Raw genomic sequence first — 22,559 nt, forward strand, 5'->3', positions numbered from 1 at the left:
CTGTTAAGTGAATATTAGTCTGAGTATACAGTTAGTGATGGCATGCTTACCTGCCTAGGAAGAGCACAAGGGTCTGGATTCAGTTCCCAGCACTGTAAAAACAAAGCACCCCAAAAAACAATGGAAGAAGAGTCCTGTTCTTAGAAATGACAGTATTTAAGGTGGGTATGGTGGCACATACCTTTAATCTCAGCATCCGTGAGAGGCAGAGGCAGGTGGATCTCTGTGAGTTTGAGGCCAAACTGATGTCTTTTCCAGTTCCAAGTCAGCTAAACCATGTAATAAAACCTCATCTTCAAAAAACTAACAAAACTGTTTGTCTTTGGAATAAGATGAGAACTCTTAGCTCCTTCTTTATAACCATCCCTGCCTGGATGCTGCTTTGCTTCCCAACATGATGATAATGGACTGAAACTCAAAACCTCTAAGCCATCCCCAAGGAAATGTCCTTAATAAGGAAAAAAAAAAAACCAACAACAAAATTATAAAGCAAAATTTCATGGAAACAGCCTCTTTAGATTATATAGTGCTAAACATATCTAGGAGAGAGCACCTCTCATTGTGAACTAGATTAGCCCAGCCTGGAAGCACAGGTATGTATGTAGGCAGGTAGGTAGGTAGGAAGGAAGGTAGGAAGGAAGGAGGTGCTAGGACGAGATCTGGTCTGGTAGGATTGAGGTACAGATAGCTGTTCAGTTGCTGCTAGCTGTGCGGGAAGACTGCTGTGAAGACTTTTGCAGCTTAAGCTGCTCTAACTGTTTTGGCATGAGAGCAGGAGAGCTAGTCCTGCTTCCTCACTGGCTTTAGCACTTGGGAAAATGGGCCTTGTACCTTACCTGGGCAATACAGTGGAGCTGGCCCTAATGGCGAACACATAGGTGAGCCAGCACTGTGAGCACAGGAGAACTGGCCCAGCCCAACACAGGCTGCAACAGTGTCTGTATGTCCGTCTGTCCATCCATCCATCCACCCATCCATTCATCCATCCATCCGTCTGTCCGTCCATCCGGCTGTCCATCCATCCATCTCTATCTATCTATAAAAATGTGTTCTTTAATGTGTCACATCTGAGGAAAGTAAAAAACAAAAATGACTTAATATTCCTGTCTTATCTGATTATTCTCCAGTTCTTTTCAAAGATATTTTTACACAGCATTTCTTTGAGTGAGGAGGTGAGCTTTATCTCTTAAATCTTTTAAATAATTTAGAAGACTGCCATTCTCTTCTGTTTAAATAATGTAGAAGACTGTCATTCTCTTCTGTTCTGTTCTTGTTGTTTGTCTGCCATGTTTTGTGCCCAGCTTCTGTGCTGCTGACTGCTTCTTGCCGATTAGTTTCAGGAGTCTGGGTTCCTACAGTTTGTTGCGTGGTTATAAGTTACACAGTTTTAATATTTTATTGCTACCTTTTCCTAGTTGGAATTGTGAGGACAGTGGACCTTAGTATCTAAAATACTTGAAAGGGTAAGACAAGTTAAACTTACTTTAATGGCTTGCTTTGTCTATTGGAAAGAGGAAGTGTGTCCTTCTCAGCTGAAGTCACCAAGCTGTCAGTTGGTGGCACTCTATCTTCTGGTTAGAAATAGAAAATCCACCACTTACGGTTAGGGAAAATCAGTTCTCAGGAGTGCTTATCACCTAGCTTATTTGTGTAGAGTGTTACTGAACATACTTCTGCCATGTGCTTTAGAGAAAATGTAGGAAAAATATTTGTGTTCCTCTTACTTGGTTGACTTCATTACTTTGTCTTTTTCCATGTGAACTTTTTGTGAGCAGGTTCAGTTGATGGCTTCTGGTTATATTGCTGTGTATATATGACAGTGGACAGTGGTTTCTTTCTTTAAATCTGTCTTTCCTTGTTTTACAATAGGACTAAACAGTTGTTGAAATACTTGTTAAAGAGTCACAGGGGGCTTCCAGAGGAGGATTTGCAGTTGGGAAGAGAGATCAGGTATGGTGCTGAGTGTCAGAAAAATGGGAGTTCCAGTCCAGGAGTCAGGAGGTTCCTCAGAGGAAACAGCCAGGTGAGGGACAGCTTCCGTTTAGATTGACCTAACAGAATCTGCTTCTGAAGGCAGGCCAGTGCGATGAGACACTGTCTGGGGACTGAGGTAAGGACCTAAACAGATACTGAGGATGATCAAGATGTCCTGGGGCGGGACTGGGGGAGTCTTGTCTGACGATTCCATTCTCAGAAGAGGTTTCTTAAACTGTTCATGCAGAGGCAGACCAGGAAGTCTAAACATCCACACCTAGTGAGGAAAGGGATTTAGGAGAGGCTGAGTAAAGTTTAATCGAGGAGGAGGTGTGTGTCAGAGGCTGATATGATTACTTGTGCATTGCAGTCGTTTGTTTGTGTAGCAATAGTGTATCTGAAAGCTCTTACCGTGGAGCCTTAGTGCATGTCCGATGTCTTTACTCAGGCGTTCTGCTGCAGATCTGGACTAAGAAGCAAAGAGCATTAATTAAGGAAAACATTTTCATGCTGTTTATTTGTTTCTATATAAAGTGGTATACTGCCCTCATTCAGAAACACTTACCGTATGCAAGATATATCAGTTACATACTTCTCTTATTAAGATAATAAGAGCTTTTATTAAAATAAGGATACTTCGTAGGATCAGAAAAGGTGAAAACTACAAAGAAGACAAGCTGCAAAGAAAAAAGAAGTAATAGATTAAGACCTTTGTCATTAGTTTCTATATCTTTTTTGTGTTGTGTTTTATGTATATGAGTGCTCTCTGCATGTATACCAGAACAGGACATCAGAACCCATTACAGATGGCTGTAAGCCACCAAGTGGTTGCTGGGAATTGAACTCAGAACCTCTGAAAGAGCAGCCAGTGCTCTTAACCACTGAGCTATCTCTCTAGCCCATATCTATATCTATATCTATTCTTTAGATTTTTGAGATAGTATCCCTGTGTTGCCCAGATTGGCTTGGAACTCAGGATTTTCCAATCTTAGCTTCCCAGTTACCTAGGATCATGAGAGTGCTCAATTTTGCCCACTGGACACAGTTTTGTGTAGTCTAGGGTGGCCTCAAACAACTGATCTTCCTGCCTTTACCTCTCTAGTATTACAGGAGTGCTACATCCTACTCATTTAATATTTGTTACTTTTTTTTTTTTTTTTTTTTTTTTTTTTGAGACAGGGTCTCTCTGTAACCCTGGCTGCCTTGGAACTCATTATATAGACCAGGCTGGCTTTGAACTCCCAGAGATTTGCCTGCCTCTGCCTCCCAGTTGCTGGCATTAACCATGTCTATCTCGTTACACCTGGACAATGGTGTGTTACGTTTTTATTATTGTATATTTGTACATGATGTGTTCAGACATGAGAGGATAACATAGTGGTGTTGATTTTTCTCTTTTTCTACTTTATGTGGGTTCTAGGGATCCAACTTGTTGAGCCATCTCATAAACTCTCTTCTGTTTTTTGATACCTAGGCCTCCTCAAACTTACTGTGTAACTGAGACTTGATTTGAATTCCCTCTCCCTCCAAGCTAGCCATTCTTTTTTCTTTTCTATTTTTTTTTAAGATTTATTTATTTTATGTACACGAGCACACTGTCGCTCTCTTCAGACACACCAGAAGAGGGCATCAGATCCCATTACAGATGGTTGTGAGTCACCATGTGGTTGCTGGGAATTGAACTCAGGACCTCTGGAAGAACAGTCAGTGCTCTTACCCACTGAACCATTCCTCCAGCTCCCTAATCATTCTTTTGCTTGCCTGAATTACCAGACTTTCTTACACATGTTGTTAGAGTCAGGTTTTAAATGTAAAGGATTTTGTGGAACAAGCAAAATATTATTTTAATGACTTTGATTCTACCATGAAGGAAATGGTCCTTTTATCCTAATCTTTTGATTAGGGTACTTAGAGATGTTTTTGTAGTAGTTCTTCTTTGGGGAGTGAGTGGAGAAACTCATATTTAGTGTAATTTTCACTCTGTGTGCAGATAGCAGATTTTGGTAAAGTAAAAATATTCTCCTGTGTCTCAGTTAGGGTTTGCATTACTGAGAAGAGACACCATGACTGCAACAACTTTTTTTTTTTTTTTTAAAGATTTATTCATTTATTATATATAAGTACACTGTAGCTGTCTTCAGACACACCAGAAGAGGGCATCAGATCTCTTTACAGATGGTTGTGAGCCACCATGTGGTTGCTGGGAATTGAACTCAGGACCTCTGGAAGAGCAGTCGGTGCTCTTAACCGCTGAGCCATCTCTCCAGCCCGCAACAACTCTTAATAAAGGAAAATACCGAATTGGGACTGGCTTACAGGTTCAGAGATCAGGAAACATAGCAGTGCATAGGCAGACATGGTGCTGGATAAGGGTCTGAGAGTTGTACATCTGGATTAGCAGGCAACGGGGGCGAGTAGACAGACAGACAGACGGAGACAGAGACAGAGACAGGCACGGGGGTGGGGTGCGAATGGCGAGTCTGGATTGAACATTTGAAGCCTCAAAGCCCACCTCCCAAATGACACACTTCCTTCCACAAGGCCACACCTGCTAATGGTGCCATTCTCTGGTGACAGCATTTTATAAGAGCCTAAGGGGAGCCATTCCTATTCAAACAACCATATCATTGCGACCAGAACTTTTGCTTAAAAATTATAATAGTAAAGATCATCTTGTTCTTTTGCTGCCATTCTTATAAAACACTTTGACATTTTGACATGATTTTAAAATGTACTGGTTGTTCAGGGTGGCTGATTTTTCCTTAATATTTGCCTTCCTGAGGAAATGCCAGTTTCTATGTGATTAACTCTTCTTTTCAAGCTTAATTATATGTTAGTCTGTTTATTAAGGACAGGGTCTTACTGTGTAGCTCAGTCTGGCGGCAAATGTCAGATTCTCCTTCCTTAGTCTGGTAAGTACTGAAATTACAAGTGTGTCTCAATTTGCCTAGTTTAATCTTGTTTTAAGTTGGGATTCTTCTGTTTGTTTTGGGATTTCAGTGTATACTGTGCAGGTGGGCCTGTGATCCTCTTGCCTCAGACTCCCTGGCACTGATGTTAGGGTGTAACGCCACCATACCAGGCGGGGCTGTCATTTTATTTTGAGGAACTAAAGAATGCTTATTGCTTTTTTTCCTTCATTTTTCAGTGAGTTTAACATACGTGGTAATGGAGAGTACTGAGGTAAAGGTCCTGTGGCTATTTGAACTTATTTCAATTTATATTTGTGCATTACTTTTCTTTTGTTGTTTTAAGCTATCTGGGACTGACCTAAAACTCTTGACAATCCTCCTGCCTCAGCCTCTGAAATGCTGGGATTATAGTCATTTGCCACTACTATGTCTGTACATGGGAAAAGTTGAACAGAGTACTAGTTTATGCTTCAGAGTGTCATATCAGGAGGCAGAGCTTCCTAGATTCTCAGCATAGGGTCGGGCATGTGCTTCTGTCCTTCCCCTTCCTCTTTGTGCCGAGATGGGCACCAGGATCCAAGCACAAAAGGCAGGTGCTGTGTAAGTGAGCCATTTCCCAGGCCATTGGTCAGCTTTTAAACACTGTTCCAGGTTAGAGCTATACTCTGAAAGCCATGTGGTTTGTATAGTTCTAGCTTTCAATACATAAACACCATGAGCAGACCTGGAGGAGGAACACAGAAGTCTAACTAACTTTACAGTTCAGCACATCAGTATATGTGACATACCGAGTGATGATACAGAAATGATAGATTTTAAAAATGAACTTTCGACTCATTAGTGAATACAGAGAGCAACAAAACTAAACACTAGGCTGTAAATATAGATACCATTGGGATAAATATTGATATGTGACTAATTCGTTTTTCCTTTTTTGGAAGATTTATTTTATGTATGAGTGCACTGTTACTGTCTTCAGACACATCAGAAAAAGGCATCAGATCCTTCAAGTGGTTGCTGGGAATTGAACTCAGGATCTGTAGGAGAACAGTCAGTGGTCTTAACTGCTGAGTGTCAAGAGACATTCTTTAGGAATGTGCCCCTGTGTGTATGTGTGTGTTTAAAGTAACCAGTGTACACTATAACCATTACTATGTTAAAAATCTTTCAAGCATGACCATACTTTTTTAATTCTTGAAAATCTTCACTGAAGATAAGGTTTTCATTATAAGACCATAATGCGTTATTGTTTGGTAGTTGTAATTTATTATTAAAGCATGTAACATATACAGATTTGGTGCATTTTCTTGCAGTTAGCTTCTGGAATTTATAATTTTGCCTGTTCTCTGTGGAACCATCATACGGACACATTCCTACAGCAGGTTTCTTCTGGCAATGAGGCTGCAGTTCTGAGTTCACTAGAGCGAACACTACTGTCGTTAAAAGGTACTGTTAAATTGGATCTGCTCATCTTTGGAATGCCGTGCTTAGAACAGTTGTTGAGTAGTTGCTCTGGACAGATTTCTTTCTCAGTTGCACTTGGGAAAATGGGTTGATTTCTCTGTAAGACAAGAGCTAGAGATCTTTTTGTTTTGTAAGAAACGTCAAAATATCAAGTCCTTTTCAGTGGATGAGTTATGTCACTGTGGTTTCAGGCCTGTGACCACGCTTCTTTCATGTGCCTCTACCTTGCCTTGTGTTTCTCATTCTGGGCTCTACTGTTACCATTGTCCTGTTAATGCTCCAGTCCTTCATGCTTGGTTGAATGGTGTCTTGAATGTTTGTGCCTCAGTAGGAGGTGGGAGTAGGGATGCTACTTTGGCCCATGCTTTCCTATAGTGTGCTTGCAAGCATTTTTGTAGCAGCATTTCCATTTTACCTAACATAAACCAAGTTACTGACCTTACTGAGTAAAGCCTGTTGTTCCTTAACCTTCTGACTTACTCATCTGTTCAATCATCACTCCTGTGCAGTCCTCTTCCTAACCCTGATTTATTCAGCACTATACCTTGGACTCTCACTATGCTGTCTTGGTACATTCCTACCTAGTACATCACTTACATGAACTGACTAGACTGTGTATGCACAACTTCCAAACTTGGTAAGATCTGTGAACAAAAGTGTGAATGGTTTTAAAGAACTGCCCACATTTATGAAGTTGGGCTGTAGACAGTTATACTCTGAGCTTTATTTTAAACATAGGCAGACCTGGAACTCAGTATGTAGGAAGCCTAGGCTGGTCTTGAACTCACAGAGATCTAATTTCCTCGACTTCCTGAGTTCTGGCATAAAATGTACACTACCATACTCAGCCTAAATTTAATTTTAATATATGGTCTTTGGACTCATGAACATTATGTAATAGATATTCTATAGTAATATAGATAGCCCTGCTTATTTATTAAAGTAGCTTTAAATTTTATCTTCAGCTGGGCTGAGGCCCAATCTTTGTGTGTTGTCTGTTGTTCAAGAGTCCCTAGGTTCTACCCTCTTCTTCCAGATTGTCTTAACCTATCATCCTTGTTGTGGAATTGTGCTGTTTTCGATGTATTATACTAGTGAATCCTTTAGTAACTATGAAGTCAGATATAGTAACCATATTTTCCACTAGGAAAGTAGATGTAGAAAAACTGCCCTAAGCAATGCAGTTATAAGTACTGGAAAAGGGATTTAAATCTAGCTCAGACTCAAAAAACTATTACCTTAATTGTCATTGTGCCCCAGGTTTTAGTTACCATAAGATGTGGTATTTACAGTTGAGCATTCTAGTCTATTCCAGTTATGGAAAGAGTTTAATTTTCTATTGGTTTTAGGAGAGACACTATGTTTTCACATAGTCTAGAGTTGAAGTTTTAAATTGTATCTTAAAATTTCTAAGAATGAATTACTCTCAATTTCAAAATATATGATACTAACAGTTGTATACCCAGTGCAGCTACAGTGAGAACAAACATTGACTGTGGGTAACCTGCCTTATCTTCTGTGAAGAGACAGATACCTTTAAGCTTGTCTGAGTTTTGTTATTCACATTCATTTTAATTTTGATTGTAGTAGAATAAAATATGAAAAAGTATGGTTCAAGTGAAACTTTTTGCTTTTCAGTGCTGCGGAAGTTAACTGTGAATGGATTTGTGGAACCTCATAAGAATATGGAGGTGATGGTAAGAAACAGAAAGAATTATGACGACAAGTGACCTTTGGGAAGGGTTAGGTGTTTCTCTGACTGCCTTACTTTTTGTCTGCCATTGATTTGGAGCAGTGTTAGTTAAGTGGTCATCTAGGCGGTGTCGTGTTTTTGGTATGTTACAGTGAATTTTATAGTTGTCGGTTTTCACCCTGTCACAGTGGCTGTTAGAGAAAGAAAGGGCCTAGGATATTTTTCGATTAATCAGGTACACTGACAGCATTAATTTCAATTTAAGTTGAACTCCTGTGAATTCGAATGCTTTTTTTTTTTTTTTTGGTTCTTTTTTTCGGAGCTGGGGACCGAACCCAGGGCCTTGCGCTTCCTAGGCAAGCACTCTACCCCTGAGCTAAATCCCCAACCCCTCGAATGGTTTAATAATATTAATTGATACATTCTAACAGTTAAGTCTGATATTTTAAAAGTGAGATATTTTTCTCTTCATATCAGTAATATTTGATCTTTATAAGAAGCTTGCTGAATAATAATAGATATAATAATAGAATAATAATAATTAGATATAGTTAATGTAAGGTGCTTGCTGTCAGAAGAGGACACTGGGAATGGCGGTTGTCTTCTGAAATGTCAGATCTGGTTCCCTGTTGCACACCTTTTCCAACAAGAGCACACCTCCTAGTCTTTCACCATTCTCATTCAAACCATCACAACCCACAAACTGTGTGTAAACAACCTTATGCAAGACCATATAGGTTTTTGTCTTAGTTACTATTCTGTTGCTATGAAGAGACACCATAATCAATGCAGCTTATAAAGAACACATTTAATTGGGGCTTTGTTTACTGGATCAAAGGGGTAGTCCATGGTCATTGCAACAGGAAACATGCATGCACGCATACAGGCAGGCAGGCAGGCAGGCAGGCAGGCAGGCAGGCATGCAGGGCGCTAGAGTGGCAGTAGATGAGAGTTTACATCTTGACTGGCAGGCCGCAGTTGAGGGAGGGTTGCCTAGGCCTGACTGACATGACCTTTTAAAACCTCTAGCCCATGCCCAGTGGCACACTCCTTCAGTGCCATACCTCCTTATCCAAACATTTCCACCAACTTAGAACCAAACATTGAAGCCATTTTCATTCTTTGTAGTATATATTCACTGTTGATATACAGCCATCTATATTTTTCTTCTGTGCGGAAGTATATAGCTGTGCAATTTTTACTTAAATACAAATTGGTTTTCATGATGAGTTTAGCTCAGTTTGTGTGTTCTGTGGGGATTTTGTTTTGGTGACTACACAGAGTTGAGGGAAGTATTGTGTTGAATTGGGCCTAAGGATCTCCTAAAACATACTGAAGAGGTTAGCTGTTATATTCTTGTTGAAGATTTGTTTATGATAAGGAGTTGTTGCTGAGCATGATACACACACCTGTAATATCAATTTCTTGTTATGTTCTGACTGGAAGACTGCAAATTTGCGGCCAGATTGGATAACTTAGCAAGATCATATCTCAAAATAAAAAGGGATGGGAATGTAGCTTAGTGATATGGCGCTTGCCTAGCACGTGTAGCTAAGGCTTAAGTTTGCTGTATTCATGAGCCTTCTTCTTCAGTGTCTACGGTGGTGGGCTCCTAGGCATGTATGCCCACATCTAGCTCTCTTAGATACTTTTATAAAAACTATGTGCTAGATGCTTTAGTATCTTTGACAAAAAGCACAAGGTTATGTTTATAACAGAATATAGAGACATTTTAAAATATATTCTTTTCTAGGGTTTTTTACATGGAATATTTGAACGTCTAAAACAGTTTCTGGAGTGCAGTAAGTACTTCGATCGCAGTGTGACTGAAGAGCTACATTCACTACTGTTTATCCATTACTCATTAATAGCTTCGATTAACGAGGACTAATAGATTAATGAATTACTCCTAACTTATCAATACCTTCTACTCTATACATGTAAATCTTTAGATTTGTCTCCATCACATTTGGACAGTCTGAGTGAGGGCTTGGTAGGTAGCAGATCCTATATGTGGCTAGAATTTAATATCCTAGGATTTGGTAAGTAACTATCGAGGCTATATCAGAGGCTTAGTTTTGCCTCCATATACCTGTTTTATCCTGAGTCCAGAGGAAACTCTTTTCTAAAATTCATTGTGTGTTCGTTTAACTAATTAACTAGTTAAACTTTGTTTAACTAATACTGCTACACTAGGCATGATAATTTTAAGACATAATAAATACTCTGAGTTAAGTGCTATTTAGATTTTTCTAGATTATCTCCTTTAGTATGGTTTACATATATCACTAGAATATTAATTTCCTTAAATGATACTCTCTGTAATTTTTTGTAATCCTATGTCTTATAAAGAAAATATGTCGGTGTTATACTTTTATTGGTGACTTGTTATCCTGTCCCTTCCATATATATGATTGTGAACACCTTTGGTAAGGATGCACTTTTACTTACTCTTTGTGTGTGCGCACGAACGCGTGAGAGAGAGAGAGAGTGTGTGTGTGTGTATTAAAATGCTGTCTGAATCTGTCTCCTTTGTAGAGGTTGTTGATTACTTTATGCCTCTCGTTTTAAATTCAGCAAATACTTAATTGAACCGGTTGCCAGGCACTTTCTCGTATCATGTAGTTGATGTTTAAAAACAGTTACTTTGCTCTGGTCATCACCAGGAGGGTAGTAGAGGTTAGATGAATGAGATAAATGTCAAGGCAGATTGAGGGAAAAGGAATCCAGGGACAGCTGGACATTATCCTGAGTGTATAAAAGTAAGTAGTTTTAGAATAAATTTGTTGAAAAGTGTGACAGAATAATAAAGGATACATTGTTCTTTGGGTATTTTGTATTGAAAATGCTTCAGATACAACTGATTGAATCTTTAGTATATGTGCCGCTGAAGTGAGCACTTGATTGAATCTTTAAAAAGGGATTTATAATTTGTTGCTAAAATTGTTATCACTTTATTTAAAATGTGTTCAAATTATTTTTTAGAATTAATTTTGTTCATTGTAACTTTGAATATTCTGTTTTATTAGGAACAAATCTTGCTATTTCAACCATGGATTTCTTATGTGAACTATCTTATTTAAGGTTTGCTGTGTTTGGTGAATTACAGACTATTAAAGCTTCCATTTCATTCCTAACAGGCAGGAGTATAGGCACAGATAACGTGTGTCGAGACAGACTGGAGAAGACCATCATCCTTTTCACTAAAGTGGTGAGCTTCCTCTTTCTGTTGTATGTTTTCCAAGTGTAATATACCCTCGTATTTAGAAAGGAGATATATTTGTAATATTTTTTGCTTTAATGAAAGGAAACTTGGGTTTTTGGAAAACTAAAATCTCTTTTGTATCTTTAAACTTTAAGACTCTATATAGTAATTAAATATTCATACCCAATGGTATAGTTATGTAAGTCATCCCATCATGCACAAGCTTTGGTTATGTTATCAGCACTGGGTAAAGAAAATCAACCAAAACGAGTATTAGAAAAATTGAGTTTTCTGAAGTTCATTATTCTTAGATTTACCAGAGAAAAGCAAAAAAAAAAAAAAAAAAGAAAGAAAGAAAGAAAGAAAGAAAGAAAGAAAGAAAGAAAGAAAATTGCAGTTCAGCCAGAAGTGGACCAGACAGATGCAGCTAGCAACCGTAATATTACAAAGTATATTCACAATGAATATCAGGTTGCCATCACAACTACCACATCTTTTGAATAGAATTTATGGTTGTACTGTACTAAACAATGCATGTAAATGCCTGATAAAGCAATGTTTATATAATATTTTATGAAAGTTGAGGTTTGGAGATTGGAAGAAATGAAAAGGACTGTGCGGTTTCACTTCAGAAGGTCTGATTAGAGACTGTTGGCACACACAAAATGGGTACTTGAAGATGGTCAGAGTATCTTGTTCTTTTATTGATGCTTTAGTATTAGGGTTAAATTTGAATGTCAGTTGTCTTCATTTCTAACATTCTAGGTAGCATCAGCCATCAAAACCAAATCACTTTAACCTTTAAAACCCAATATAAGGCTGACTTTGTTTGTTTGTTTGTTTGTTTTGAGATAGGGTCTCCGTGTAGCTCACGTAATCCTAGAAATCACTATGTAGAAGACTCAGTTGCCTCTGCTTCCCAAGTGCAGGGATTAAATGTGTGCATCTCTGCGGCTGGTTTGATTTAGATTCTTACCACAAAGGAAACAAAAAGGATGATGAAGTTTAGTCAGAAGGACAGTGTATGGCCCTGACATGAGTACCCCTCTGTCAGTGTAGTTCCTGCTGGCTAGTAATTGCTGAGGGAGACTTCTTTTTTATAAAGTATTTGAAAAGGTAATGTAAGAGGAATAATGTAATGTCATTTTGTAATCCTGAAGGAAGTAACAGGACTCAGCAGTGGTCATCACTGGCCATTTTCATCAAGAGTAGAAAGGCTGATGAAGAGCTTTGGGGGCTCACTCATCAATGGCCTTGCACACAGAGAGAGAGAGAGCCAGCATCATGCACACAGTCTGTCTTAAATAGTTTTTAAAAATGTACTTATGTAATGTGTAAAAGCTCTGGCTGCATGTACACCTGCTCGCCAGAAGAGGGCACCAGATCCCTTTATAGATGGCTGTGAGCCACTGTGTGGTTGCTGGGAATTGAACTGAGGACCTCTGGAAGAGCGGTCAGTGCTCTTAACTGCTGAGCCATCTCTCCAGCCCACATAGTGTATTTTAGAAACCATATTTATTACTACCCTATCGAGTTTCTTATTTTTTTAGTTCTATAATTCTACTTTTAGAACAAGTTTACAGCAATAACTTCACTTAGGACATTTTTTTTTTTTTTTTTTAAAGATTTATTTTTATTTATTATATATAAGTACACTGTAGCTGTCTTCAGATACACCAGAAGAGGGCATCGGATCCCCTTACAGATGGTTGTGAGCCACCATGTGGTTGCTGGGAATTGAACTCATGACCTCTGGAAGAGCAGTCGGGTGCTCTTAACCGCTGAGCCATCTCTCCAGCCCAGGAAATTTATATTCATGATTTCTATTTTTTTTTCTAAAACTTCAGAAATTGGAACATTTAAAACATTTACCCACATGGAATTGAGTAGCTGAGTCCTCTGAGTTCCCATAAAGTTACTGCTCCTCACCTTCAGCAAATGTCAGTGCATAGTCAGTCCTTTTTTTTTTTTTTTTTTTTTTGAGGTAGGGTTTCACTCTTGGCTGGCCTGGAACTTACCATGTTGTTCAGGCTGGCCTTGAACTCTTGCTTGTTCCTTGATTGAGATTTAAGACCTCCTTTTCTGTCTCTTTTCTCTCACACTTCTTCTCCTGACCTTTGCTGATTATTTCAAAGCAAATCCTAGATAGGATTCCAGTAATAACACTTGGCTAGCCTACCTGCATGCCTGTCATCCTTCCTTCCTTCTTCTTTTCCTTCCATCCGTCTGTCCAGGACAGCAGAGTTTCATGTAGTTTATTATGCCCTTGAACTTGATATGTATCTAAGGAGGACTTGAACCCTGATCCTTTGCCTCTGCTCCCCAAATGCTAGGATCATAGGCGTGCCCCACCACTCTTGCTGCTTGTTTGGTGAGATAACAATTACTTTCATGAAGCATCTTATTTTTTTTTTAATTACATTTATTTATTTAAGGTAGGGGATGGGGCTGAACATGCCGTGGGTCACATGTGGAGATCAGTAGGCGACTAACAGAAGTGTTCTCTCTTTCTGTGTAGATTTTGTGTAGATTTGGCAACCAGCACCTTCACTTGCTGAGCCCTCATGGCAGTCCCTCCTGCAGCATTTGACTGCTACTGTCCCCATGTGTCATTAACATGTTCCTTTTCTCCACGTCCTTCTTCTCCCGTATTTCTTACACTTTTGTAGTTAGATATAGACTTGATCACATTCAGGTCATTTGGCTCAGGAGACTCTATGGTAAGACTACTTCCTGGATAGTATTGTGTGTTCGATGGTACCTCACCTCAGAAGGCAGCATCTGGCTGTGCATGTCAGATTGATGGATAAGCTCTTACAGCTCTTGGGCAGCCTTTCTGCCTCCCTGTGAACAGCTGCTGGTGACCGCTGTCTAGATACATTATTTTCCCAGAACGTACATGGTAATAGCATTCTAATTCTGTCGCTTCTTTTGGATTCCTTAGCTACAGTGCTCTGTGAAGAGGACATTTCTCTTAGTAACTATTTGATATATCAAAATATGGTTCATAGGAAAGGCAGTCTTGATTTTTAATAATTTCCTCTTATTCTTTTGAACAGCTGTCATTATATGTTTGATTTTTTTATATCATATTTACTTGTTATCAAGTTAACTGTGATAGGATCTTTTTGGTGCCTGCATTAGAAATACTAGAAAATTCTGAGGTTGGCTTAGCAGTTAAGAACACTGGCTGGTCCTCTAGAGGACCCAGGTTCTATTCCTAGCACCCACATGGCAGCTCAGAACTGTTTATAATTCCAGGGGACCTATCACACCAGGCATCTGTGCATGGCAGGCAAAATACCCATAAAATAAAATACAATCTTAAGAAAGTGAATACTAGACATTTTTTATGAGGCATAGCTTGGGAAAAATCTCTGATTTTTGGTATATTCCAAGAAGATTATAGTGTATGTGGAACTGGTGATGCATAGAGATCCCGTGAAGTTTACAGCTAGTTAAATGTTTATTAGTAAACCTATAATTGCAATAATACATTCTGTAATGATTTTGTACAAAATACCATTCAAGGTTTTTTCTTTGTAGCTCTTGGACTTCTTGGATCAGCACCCCATTTCATTTACCCCTCTGATTCAGAGGTCACTGGAATTCTCTGTAAGCTATGTTTTTACTGAAGTCGGTGAAGGCGTTACATTTGAGCGGTTCATTGTCCAGTGCATGAATCTTATTAAAATGATTGTCAAAAATTATGCTTATAAGCCATCCAAAAATTTTGAAGGTAATACGCCACTGATTTTTTTAAAAATTTTAATCCAAGTGTGATGTAATTACTATTTTGATATAATTTTCTTGAAATTTATTTTAGTCTGAAAAATAAACTTGCTGGTGTGTGGAATGAGAAACAGTTTACAATTTAGTTTGTGGACACTGGCTTTTAAAGAGCTGAATCGTTTGTATTTACTGAGCTGTCTGTAGCACAGTCGATGATTTGAAGTTACACAGTTTAAGAACTACAGTCCACAGCAGCTACTACAGCTCCTGTTGTTCTTAGTATTATTTAAGGAATAAAAGTTTTCTCTCATTTCTTATGAAGATGAGTTGTAGACAAGGCTGAATTGTATGCTATGTGTCTTAGTTAAGGTTTTATTGCTGTGAACAGACACCATGGTCACAGTATGTTTTATAAAGGACATTTAATTGGGGCTGGCTTACAGGTTCACAGGTTCAGTCCATTATCATCAAGGCAGGAGCATGGCAGCATCCAGGCAGGCACGGTGCAGGAGGAGCTCAGAGTTTTACATCTTCATCTGAAGGAAGCCAGGAACAGACTGAACATCCTCAGGCAGCTAGGAGGAGGGTCTCCAGCACCCCCACAGTGACACACTTCCTCCAACAAGGCCACGCCTTCTAATAGTGCCACTCCCTGGGCCAAGCATATGCAGACCATTACACTGTGCTATTTGATATGTTTTCCTGTTAGGTGTGAAGACCAGGGAGGAAATCTTGTCGTGAGAAGGGAAGGAGAGAGGAAAGAAGAGATAGTTGGGAAGGACAGCAGTGTGTATAAGCTATAGTGGTTAAGACAGAGCTGGACTGATGTATTACAGACAAGGGAAGGGTGTTCATAAAATGTGTTCATAATAAATAAGAGAGTTCATACTCAAGTATGTCTTTTCCTCTGAAAGTGTATTTTTCATTTCAGTTATATGATGTGTCTCAGAGAGAATGTCTGTACTGTTAACTGGGGAATTTTATTTTTCCAGATAGCAGCCCTGAAACACTTGAAGCCCATAAGATTAAGATGGCATTCTTCACATATCCCACATTGACAGAGATATGTCGACGATTAGTCTCTCATTATTTTTTATTAACTGAAGAAGAACTGACTATGTGGGAGGAAGATCCAGAAGGCTTTAGTAAGAATTAGTTTTTCAGTTTTCGTGTGACTTGTCTCTTTCATAAACAAATATGTGTTTGAATGATAGGGACAAAACATTATATTTTTAATGTAGCATTTCTGATCTTGGCTCCCCCCACCTCTCTCTCTCTGTCTGGTCATGTATGTCTCCACCCCCAACCCCCAAGACAGGTATCACTGTGTAACTCTGACTGTCCTGAAGCTTACCATGTCGACCAGGCTGGCCTTGACTCGCAGAGTTCTACCTGCCTCTGTTCCTGAGTTCCCGTGCCACTGCACCCAGCTCTGCCCGTGGTGTCTCACGGTGTAGTTTGGGGCTTCAGTGCTGCAGATGATTGCTGTGCACTTACCACTCCCTCTCTTCCTCTCAGCAGTGAGAAGTGGGGCCAGGTTACTGATTCAGATGTGGTGTACAGTTTGTTCTAGAAGGATATCTTTAAACTGTTTATCTGTCTTTTCCTGGGTGTGGTACACTTACTTTTAGTCAAAAGATTTGGGAGGCAGAGTAGTTGGGTCTGTGATTTTGAAGCTGGCCATTTATAGATGGGAGTTTTAGGACAGCTAAGGTTACACCAAGAAACTCTGTTTCGAAAAACACAAAAGCAAAGCAAAGTAAAACAAAACAAAACAAAAACAACCACCAAAAAAGCCCCCAAAAAATGGAAAAGAAAAAGCTAGCTGTCCTTATGTAGTTTAGAATGAAAACAAAGTGAACTACTTATCTCTTACCAGGTCAGTTTCTAGTTTGCGGCTGTATATTAGTTTTTATGTGAAGACAGTTAATTTAGATTGAAATGGGGGCCTCACAAATACTAAGCATGTCTTCTACCCCAAGACCAGTTTTTAATTAAATTTTATTCATTAGTGTGTATGTATACACATGCCTGCACAATTAGAAATTCTTTTCTTCTACACTGAGGACTCAGAGACGGATCTCTGTTCCCAGCTTGGCAGTAAGCACCATTGCACTCTGAACCATCTTGCATGTCCCAGAGAATTTTTTTTTAATTGTTAAAGTGCTTCCTATTTACCTTTGTCTCATATTTCTTAACAGTTCTGCATTTTGTAGTTGATAGACAACTAGTGTAAGTCTGCCAAGATCCTTGTTACAGAAAAGAAACTTGTGTCTATTAAAGTGCCTGTGTAGGGCTGCAGAGAGGGCTCACTGAATAAAGAGTTTACCACTGGGAGTATGGGAACCAGAACTTGGATCCCTAGGAACCATGAAAAAGCCACAGGGGCATCGTGGGACCTGTAGTTCCAGGGTCCAGGATGCAAAGACAGTGAATTAATTTCTAGTGCAAACTTGTTAAGGAGGCTAGCCTAAATAAATTCTGGGCCATATATGGGAGACAGACATACTGATGTCAAGTAACCTTGGCCTTCCAAACATGTTGCATTTCCATACACTTATCTACCCTTCATCAAATGAGCACACATAACATATTTGCACACACACACACACACACACACACACACACACACACACACACACACACACACACACACACAATACCTCCGTGTGAATCCACTTGACTGCATCAAGATTTGGGCAGTTTTAGCCTTTCTACCACTTTGGCTTAGATGGCCATGTATGGTTATACATATTGCTTCAATATTTTAAGATGGCTTTAAACTTTTGAGGACATTTATCTTCTCTGTGTGTATTCAAGAGGTATTTTAAGCTATTTAGAAAATAGAACATTACATTATCCAGAGCATCTTTTTTTTCTAACTAGAATCTTACTTTTAAAAATGTAGTATATATAATTTCATAGTGTGTGGTCAACTTTGAACATTAAATCCATAGGGCTTTGTTTGCTTTTTGCTTTTGGAAGGGGGTTAGTCCTAAAATACTTTACTTGGACTTTGAATATACAGAGAAAATTTATGGGAAGTATGACAAGTTTTAAGTTGAGAATCATGACTGCAAGCATTAAAATGATTCTCAGGGTTGTAATAATACCATTTTCTGTATTATTATGCAATCCAGAAATGCAGGAAGTTTGAGATTTCTATCACTTTCTAGATCTCCCTCCCCAACCCCCCCCCCCAATTTTTTATCTGTAGGAAGGCAAGAGTGCTCATAAGGAACTTAATGAGCAGTCCATAGAGGTTGTGAGTACACATGTGATTTGTAGCTGGGGGAAAGGACTCTATGCAACCTGCTCTGTTCTCGGGTGTGTCCACTGCTAGGCCTCAGGCAATCCAGATCAGTGCTGTGTTTGGAGCATTGCTGTGCTGTTTCTGCAGAGCCTCACTTGTCATTTTTTGATTGCAGCAGTGGAAGAAACGGGAGGAGACTCTTGGAAATACAGTTTGAGGGTAAGGATCAGTGGGGAAGAGAGGCCGATGGGGAGGCACTCCAGTGTGATCGAAGGTCCACATTTTGAGTTAGACAGTTAGCTGCTTATAATTACAGAAATATTATGGAGAAAGCTAATCAAATTATGGACTTTAGTCTGAAGTTTTCTTTTTAATAAGATGGGGATAGTAGACTTTTTTGTTGTTGTTAATCAACTTATTTGCGTCATCGTATAAATAGAAAATATTTAAATGAAATATGCCACTTTTGTATTAGAATGATTTTCTCGGTGAAGTTATTTTTGATACCTTATTGTTTTGCTTGTTTGTTTATTTGTTTTGATGTTTTGAGACGGTTCCTGTGCATAGCTCTGGCTGTCCTGGAACTCACTCTGTAGACCAGGCTGGGAACTTACAGAGATCTGCCTGCCTCTGCCTCCCAAGGCCTGGGATCAAAGGTGTGTGCCACCACTACCCAGCTTGATACCTTATTTTTTAAATAAAGTATTTTTTATTTTCTCACAGTTTTCTATACTAATATAGTAATAGGCTCTATTACTCTTATCACTTAGTATGATTTTCAGACATCAGCCTATTGCTTTCAGTTGTAGGATACTTTTAAAACATATTTACTGATAAGGTAAAAGTATTGTATCTTAAATATTTGTAAAATGAGCTTATTGAGCTGTTATTTGCTAATACTTTTGTACATAATTTGCTAAATTTTTATGGGTTGTGTTTTTGGTGAGGGTGCAGTAGAATGACTGACTGGGTTTCACAGTGTAAATACGTTAGCCTTGAACTTGAAGAGTTATGCCTGTTTCTCTCTCCCAAGTGCTCGGACTAAAGACACGTGCCGCCACATACATGGCTGGTTTTGTTTAGTTTATTTGTGTGGTTTTTTTTTTTTTTTTTTGTTTTTTTTTTTTTTCGTTTTTTGTTCGGAGACAAAGTTTTACTATATAGTCCTTTCTGGTCTGAAACTCATTATGTAATGTAGACAGGCTGCCTTTGTTCACAGAGCTTTCTACCTCTGCCTCCCAAGTGCTGGCATGCTCAGCTTGATTGATTGATGGTTTTTTTTTTTTTTTTTTTTGAGGTATAGTTTCTCTGTGTAGCTGTGTCTGTTGTGGAAATTACTATGTAGACCATGCTGGCCTGGAGCTCCTAGAGATTCCACTTGCTTCTGCTTCCCAAGTGCTGGGGATAAAAGTGTACACTCCACTGCCTGACCATGATTTATTTTTATTTTAAATTGTGTGTCTGTCCATTCAGAAGAGGCTGTTGGATCCCTAGGGTGGGTATGACCGGAGGACAGTGTTGGATCCCCTGGGCCTAGAAACATAAGCAGTTGTAAGCTGCTTGGCAGTTATGACTTTTAAAACAAATTTAAGAAAATGTATGTGTAGGTTTTGCCTGCATGTATTTGGTACATTTCATGTGTGCCAGGTACCAAGGGGGCCAGAAGGTGGTGCTGGGTCTCCTGGAACTGGCCCCACAGAGGGTCGTCATCTGCCTTCCGGTGGGGGGAATCAGACCCGGGTCCTTAGAAAAGCTGGTAGCGCTCTTGACCGCTGAGCCATCTCTCAGGCGCAGGCCTCCCTCTGTGCGTCTTTGTTGTTGTTTTTGCTGTTTACTTATTTACTGTTTGAAGCTTTATTTTAGTAGCAATTTATTTACTTTATTTTTTTTTAAAGATTTATTTATTTCATACATATATAGGTACACTGTTGCTATCTTCAGACACACCAGAAGATGGCATCAGATTCCTATTACAGATGGTTTTGAGTCACAGTGTGGTTGCTGGGAATTGAGCTCAGGACTTCTGGAAGAGCAGACAGTGCTCTTAACCACTGAGCCATCTCTCTAGGCCTTTTACTTATTTTTTAAAGATTTATTTATTTTATGTATGTGAGTGTTTTGCCTGCATTGTATGCAAACTATGTGTGCTTAGTGTCCAGTAGTTTTATGGGTATTAGATCTTCAGGAACTGCAGTTAGAGCTGTTTCTGAGTTATGTGGTTGTTGGAATTGAACTTGGATCTTCCAGAAGAGCAAGTACCCTTAATCACCGAGCTGTCGCTGCAGTTTATGCATCAATGCTTTTAAGAATGTAGATAAGGCTGAAGAGGTGGATCCCAGGTTAGGAGCACTTGTTCCTCTTGTAGATGACCTGGTTCAGTTCTCACTATTTCCATAAGGACTCAAAACCATCCTTAACTCCAGTTCCAGCCAATTCCTTTTGTTCCATGGATATCAGACATATGGTTCATTTTTTTTTCATTTTTTTTTCAATATTTTAAATTGGTCTCATTTCTTTCTTTCTTTCTTTTTTTTTTTTTTAATTTTTTTATTAGATGTATTTCCTTACTTACATTTCAAATGTTGTTCCCCTTCCCGGTTTCCTGTCCATGAGCCCCCATCTCCTCCCCTCCCATTCTCCCTCCCCCATACAGATATTCCTACATCTCCTCCCCCCCCCAATTCCCCTGCACTGGGGTCCAACCTTGGCAGGACAAGGACTTCCCCTTCCAAGGGCTAACGAGGCTACTCTGCTACATGCAGTTGGAGCCCTGGGTCAGTCCATGTATAGTCTTTGGGTAGTGGTTTAGTCCCTGGAAGCTCTGGTTGTTGGCATTGTTGTTTTTATGGGGTTGCAAACTCCTTCAACTCTTTCAATCCTTCCTCTAATTCCCCCCAAGGGGGTCCTGTTCTCAGTTCAGTGGTTTGCTGCTAGCATTGACCTCTGTATTGGACATGCTCTGAATGTGTCTCTCAGGAGAGATCTATATCCAGTCCCTTTCCGCGTGCATTTTTTAGCTTCATCAATCTTATCTAGTTTGGGTGGCTGTATATATATATATATATGGGCCACATGTGGGGCAGGCTCTGAATGGCTGTTCCTTGAGACGCTGCTCTAAACTTTGCTTCCATATCCCCTCTTATGGATATTTTTTTCCCCTTTTAAGAAGGAGTGGGAGCATCCGCATTTTGGTCATCCTTCTTCTTGAGCTTCCTGTGGTCTGTGGATTGCATCTTGGGTAATTTGAGCTTTTGGGTTAATATCCACTTATCAGTGTGTGCATACTATGTGTGTTTTTCTGTGATTGGGTTACCTCACTCAGGATGATATTTTCTACTTCATTCCGTTTGCCTATGAATTTCATGAAGTCATTTGTTTTTGATAGCTGAGTAGTATTCCATTGTGTAGATGTACCACATTTTTTGAATCCATTCCTCTGTTGAAGGGCATCTGGCTTCTTTCCAGCTTCTGGCTGTTATAAATGAGGCTGCTATGAACATAGTGGAGCATGTGTCTTTGTTGTATGTTGGGTCATCTTTTGGGTATATACCCAAGAGAGGTATAGCTGGGTCCTCAGGTAGTGGAATGTTCAATTTTCTGAGGAACCTCCAGACTGATTTCCAGAGTGGTTGTACCAGTTTGCAATCCCACCAACAATGGAGGAGTGTTCCTCTTTCTCCACATCCTTGCCAGCATCTGCTGTCACCTGAGTTTTTGATCTTAGCCATTCTGACTGATGTGAGGTGGAATCTCAGGGTTGTTTTGATTTGCATTTCCCTGATGACTAAGGATGTTGAACATTTCTTTAAGTGCCTTTTGGCCATTTCATAATCCTTGGCTGAGAATGTTGTGTGTAGCTCTGTAGCCCATTTTTTAATTGGGTTATTTGGCTCTCTGGAGTCTAACTTATTGAGTTCTTTGTATATTTTGGGTATTAGCCCTCTATTGAATGTAGAATTGGTAAAGATCTTTTCCCAATCTGTTGGTTGCCGTTTTGTCCTAACCACAGTGTCCTTTGCCTTACAGAAGCTTTGCAGTTTTATGAGGTCCCATTTGTCGATTCTTGATCTTAGAGCATAAGCCATTGGTGTTTTGTTCAGGAAATTTTCTCCAGTGCCCATGTGTTTGAGATTCTTCCCCACTTTTTCTTCTATTAGTGTGAGTGTATCTGCTTTGATGTGGAGGTTCTTGATCCACTTGGACTTAAGCTTTGTACAGGGTGATAAGCATGGATCGATCTGCATTCTTCTACATGCTGACCTCCATTTGTTGAAAACCAGCACCATTTGTTGAAAATGCTATCTTTCTTCCATTGGATGGTTTTAG

General features: G+C 39.4%; 1 protein-coding gene across 2 annotated transcripts in view; it reads left to right on the top strand.

Annotated features, from left to right (window-relative positions):
* Positions 1 to 22,559, top strand: part of Ipo11 (importin 11) — a 167,395-nt gene that overhangs the window by 24,988 nt on the left and 119,848 nt on the right. For both annotated transcript variants that reach the window (XM_032898933.1, XM_032898934.1), the window contains exons 6-12: positions 6,200 to 6,332; positions 7,989 to 8,047; positions 9,797 to 9,845; positions 11,184 to 11,254; positions 14,795 to 14,987; positions 15,973 to 16,125; positions 18,409 to 18,452. In XM_032898933.1, the coding sequence (XP_032754824.1) occupies positions 6,200 to 6,332; positions 7,989 to 8,047; positions 9,797 to 9,845; positions 11,184 to 11,254; positions 14,795 to 14,987; positions 15,973 to 16,125; positions 18,409 to 18,452 (702 nt within the window). The remainder of the gene's footprint in view (positions 1 to 6,199; positions 6,333 to 7,988; positions 8,048 to 9,796; positions 9,846 to 11,183; positions 11,255 to 14,794; positions 14,988 to 15,972; positions 16,126 to 18,408; positions 18,453 to 22,559) is intronic.

The sequence above is a fragment of the Rattus rattus genome, chromosome 3, assembly GCF_011064425.1.
Source record: "Rattus rattus isolate New Zealand chromosome 3, Rrattus_CSIRO_v1, whole genome shotgun sequence".
In the NCBI taxonomy this organism is placed as follows: Eukaryota; Metazoa; Chordata; class Mammalia; order Rodentia; family Muridae; genus Rattus; species Rattus rattus.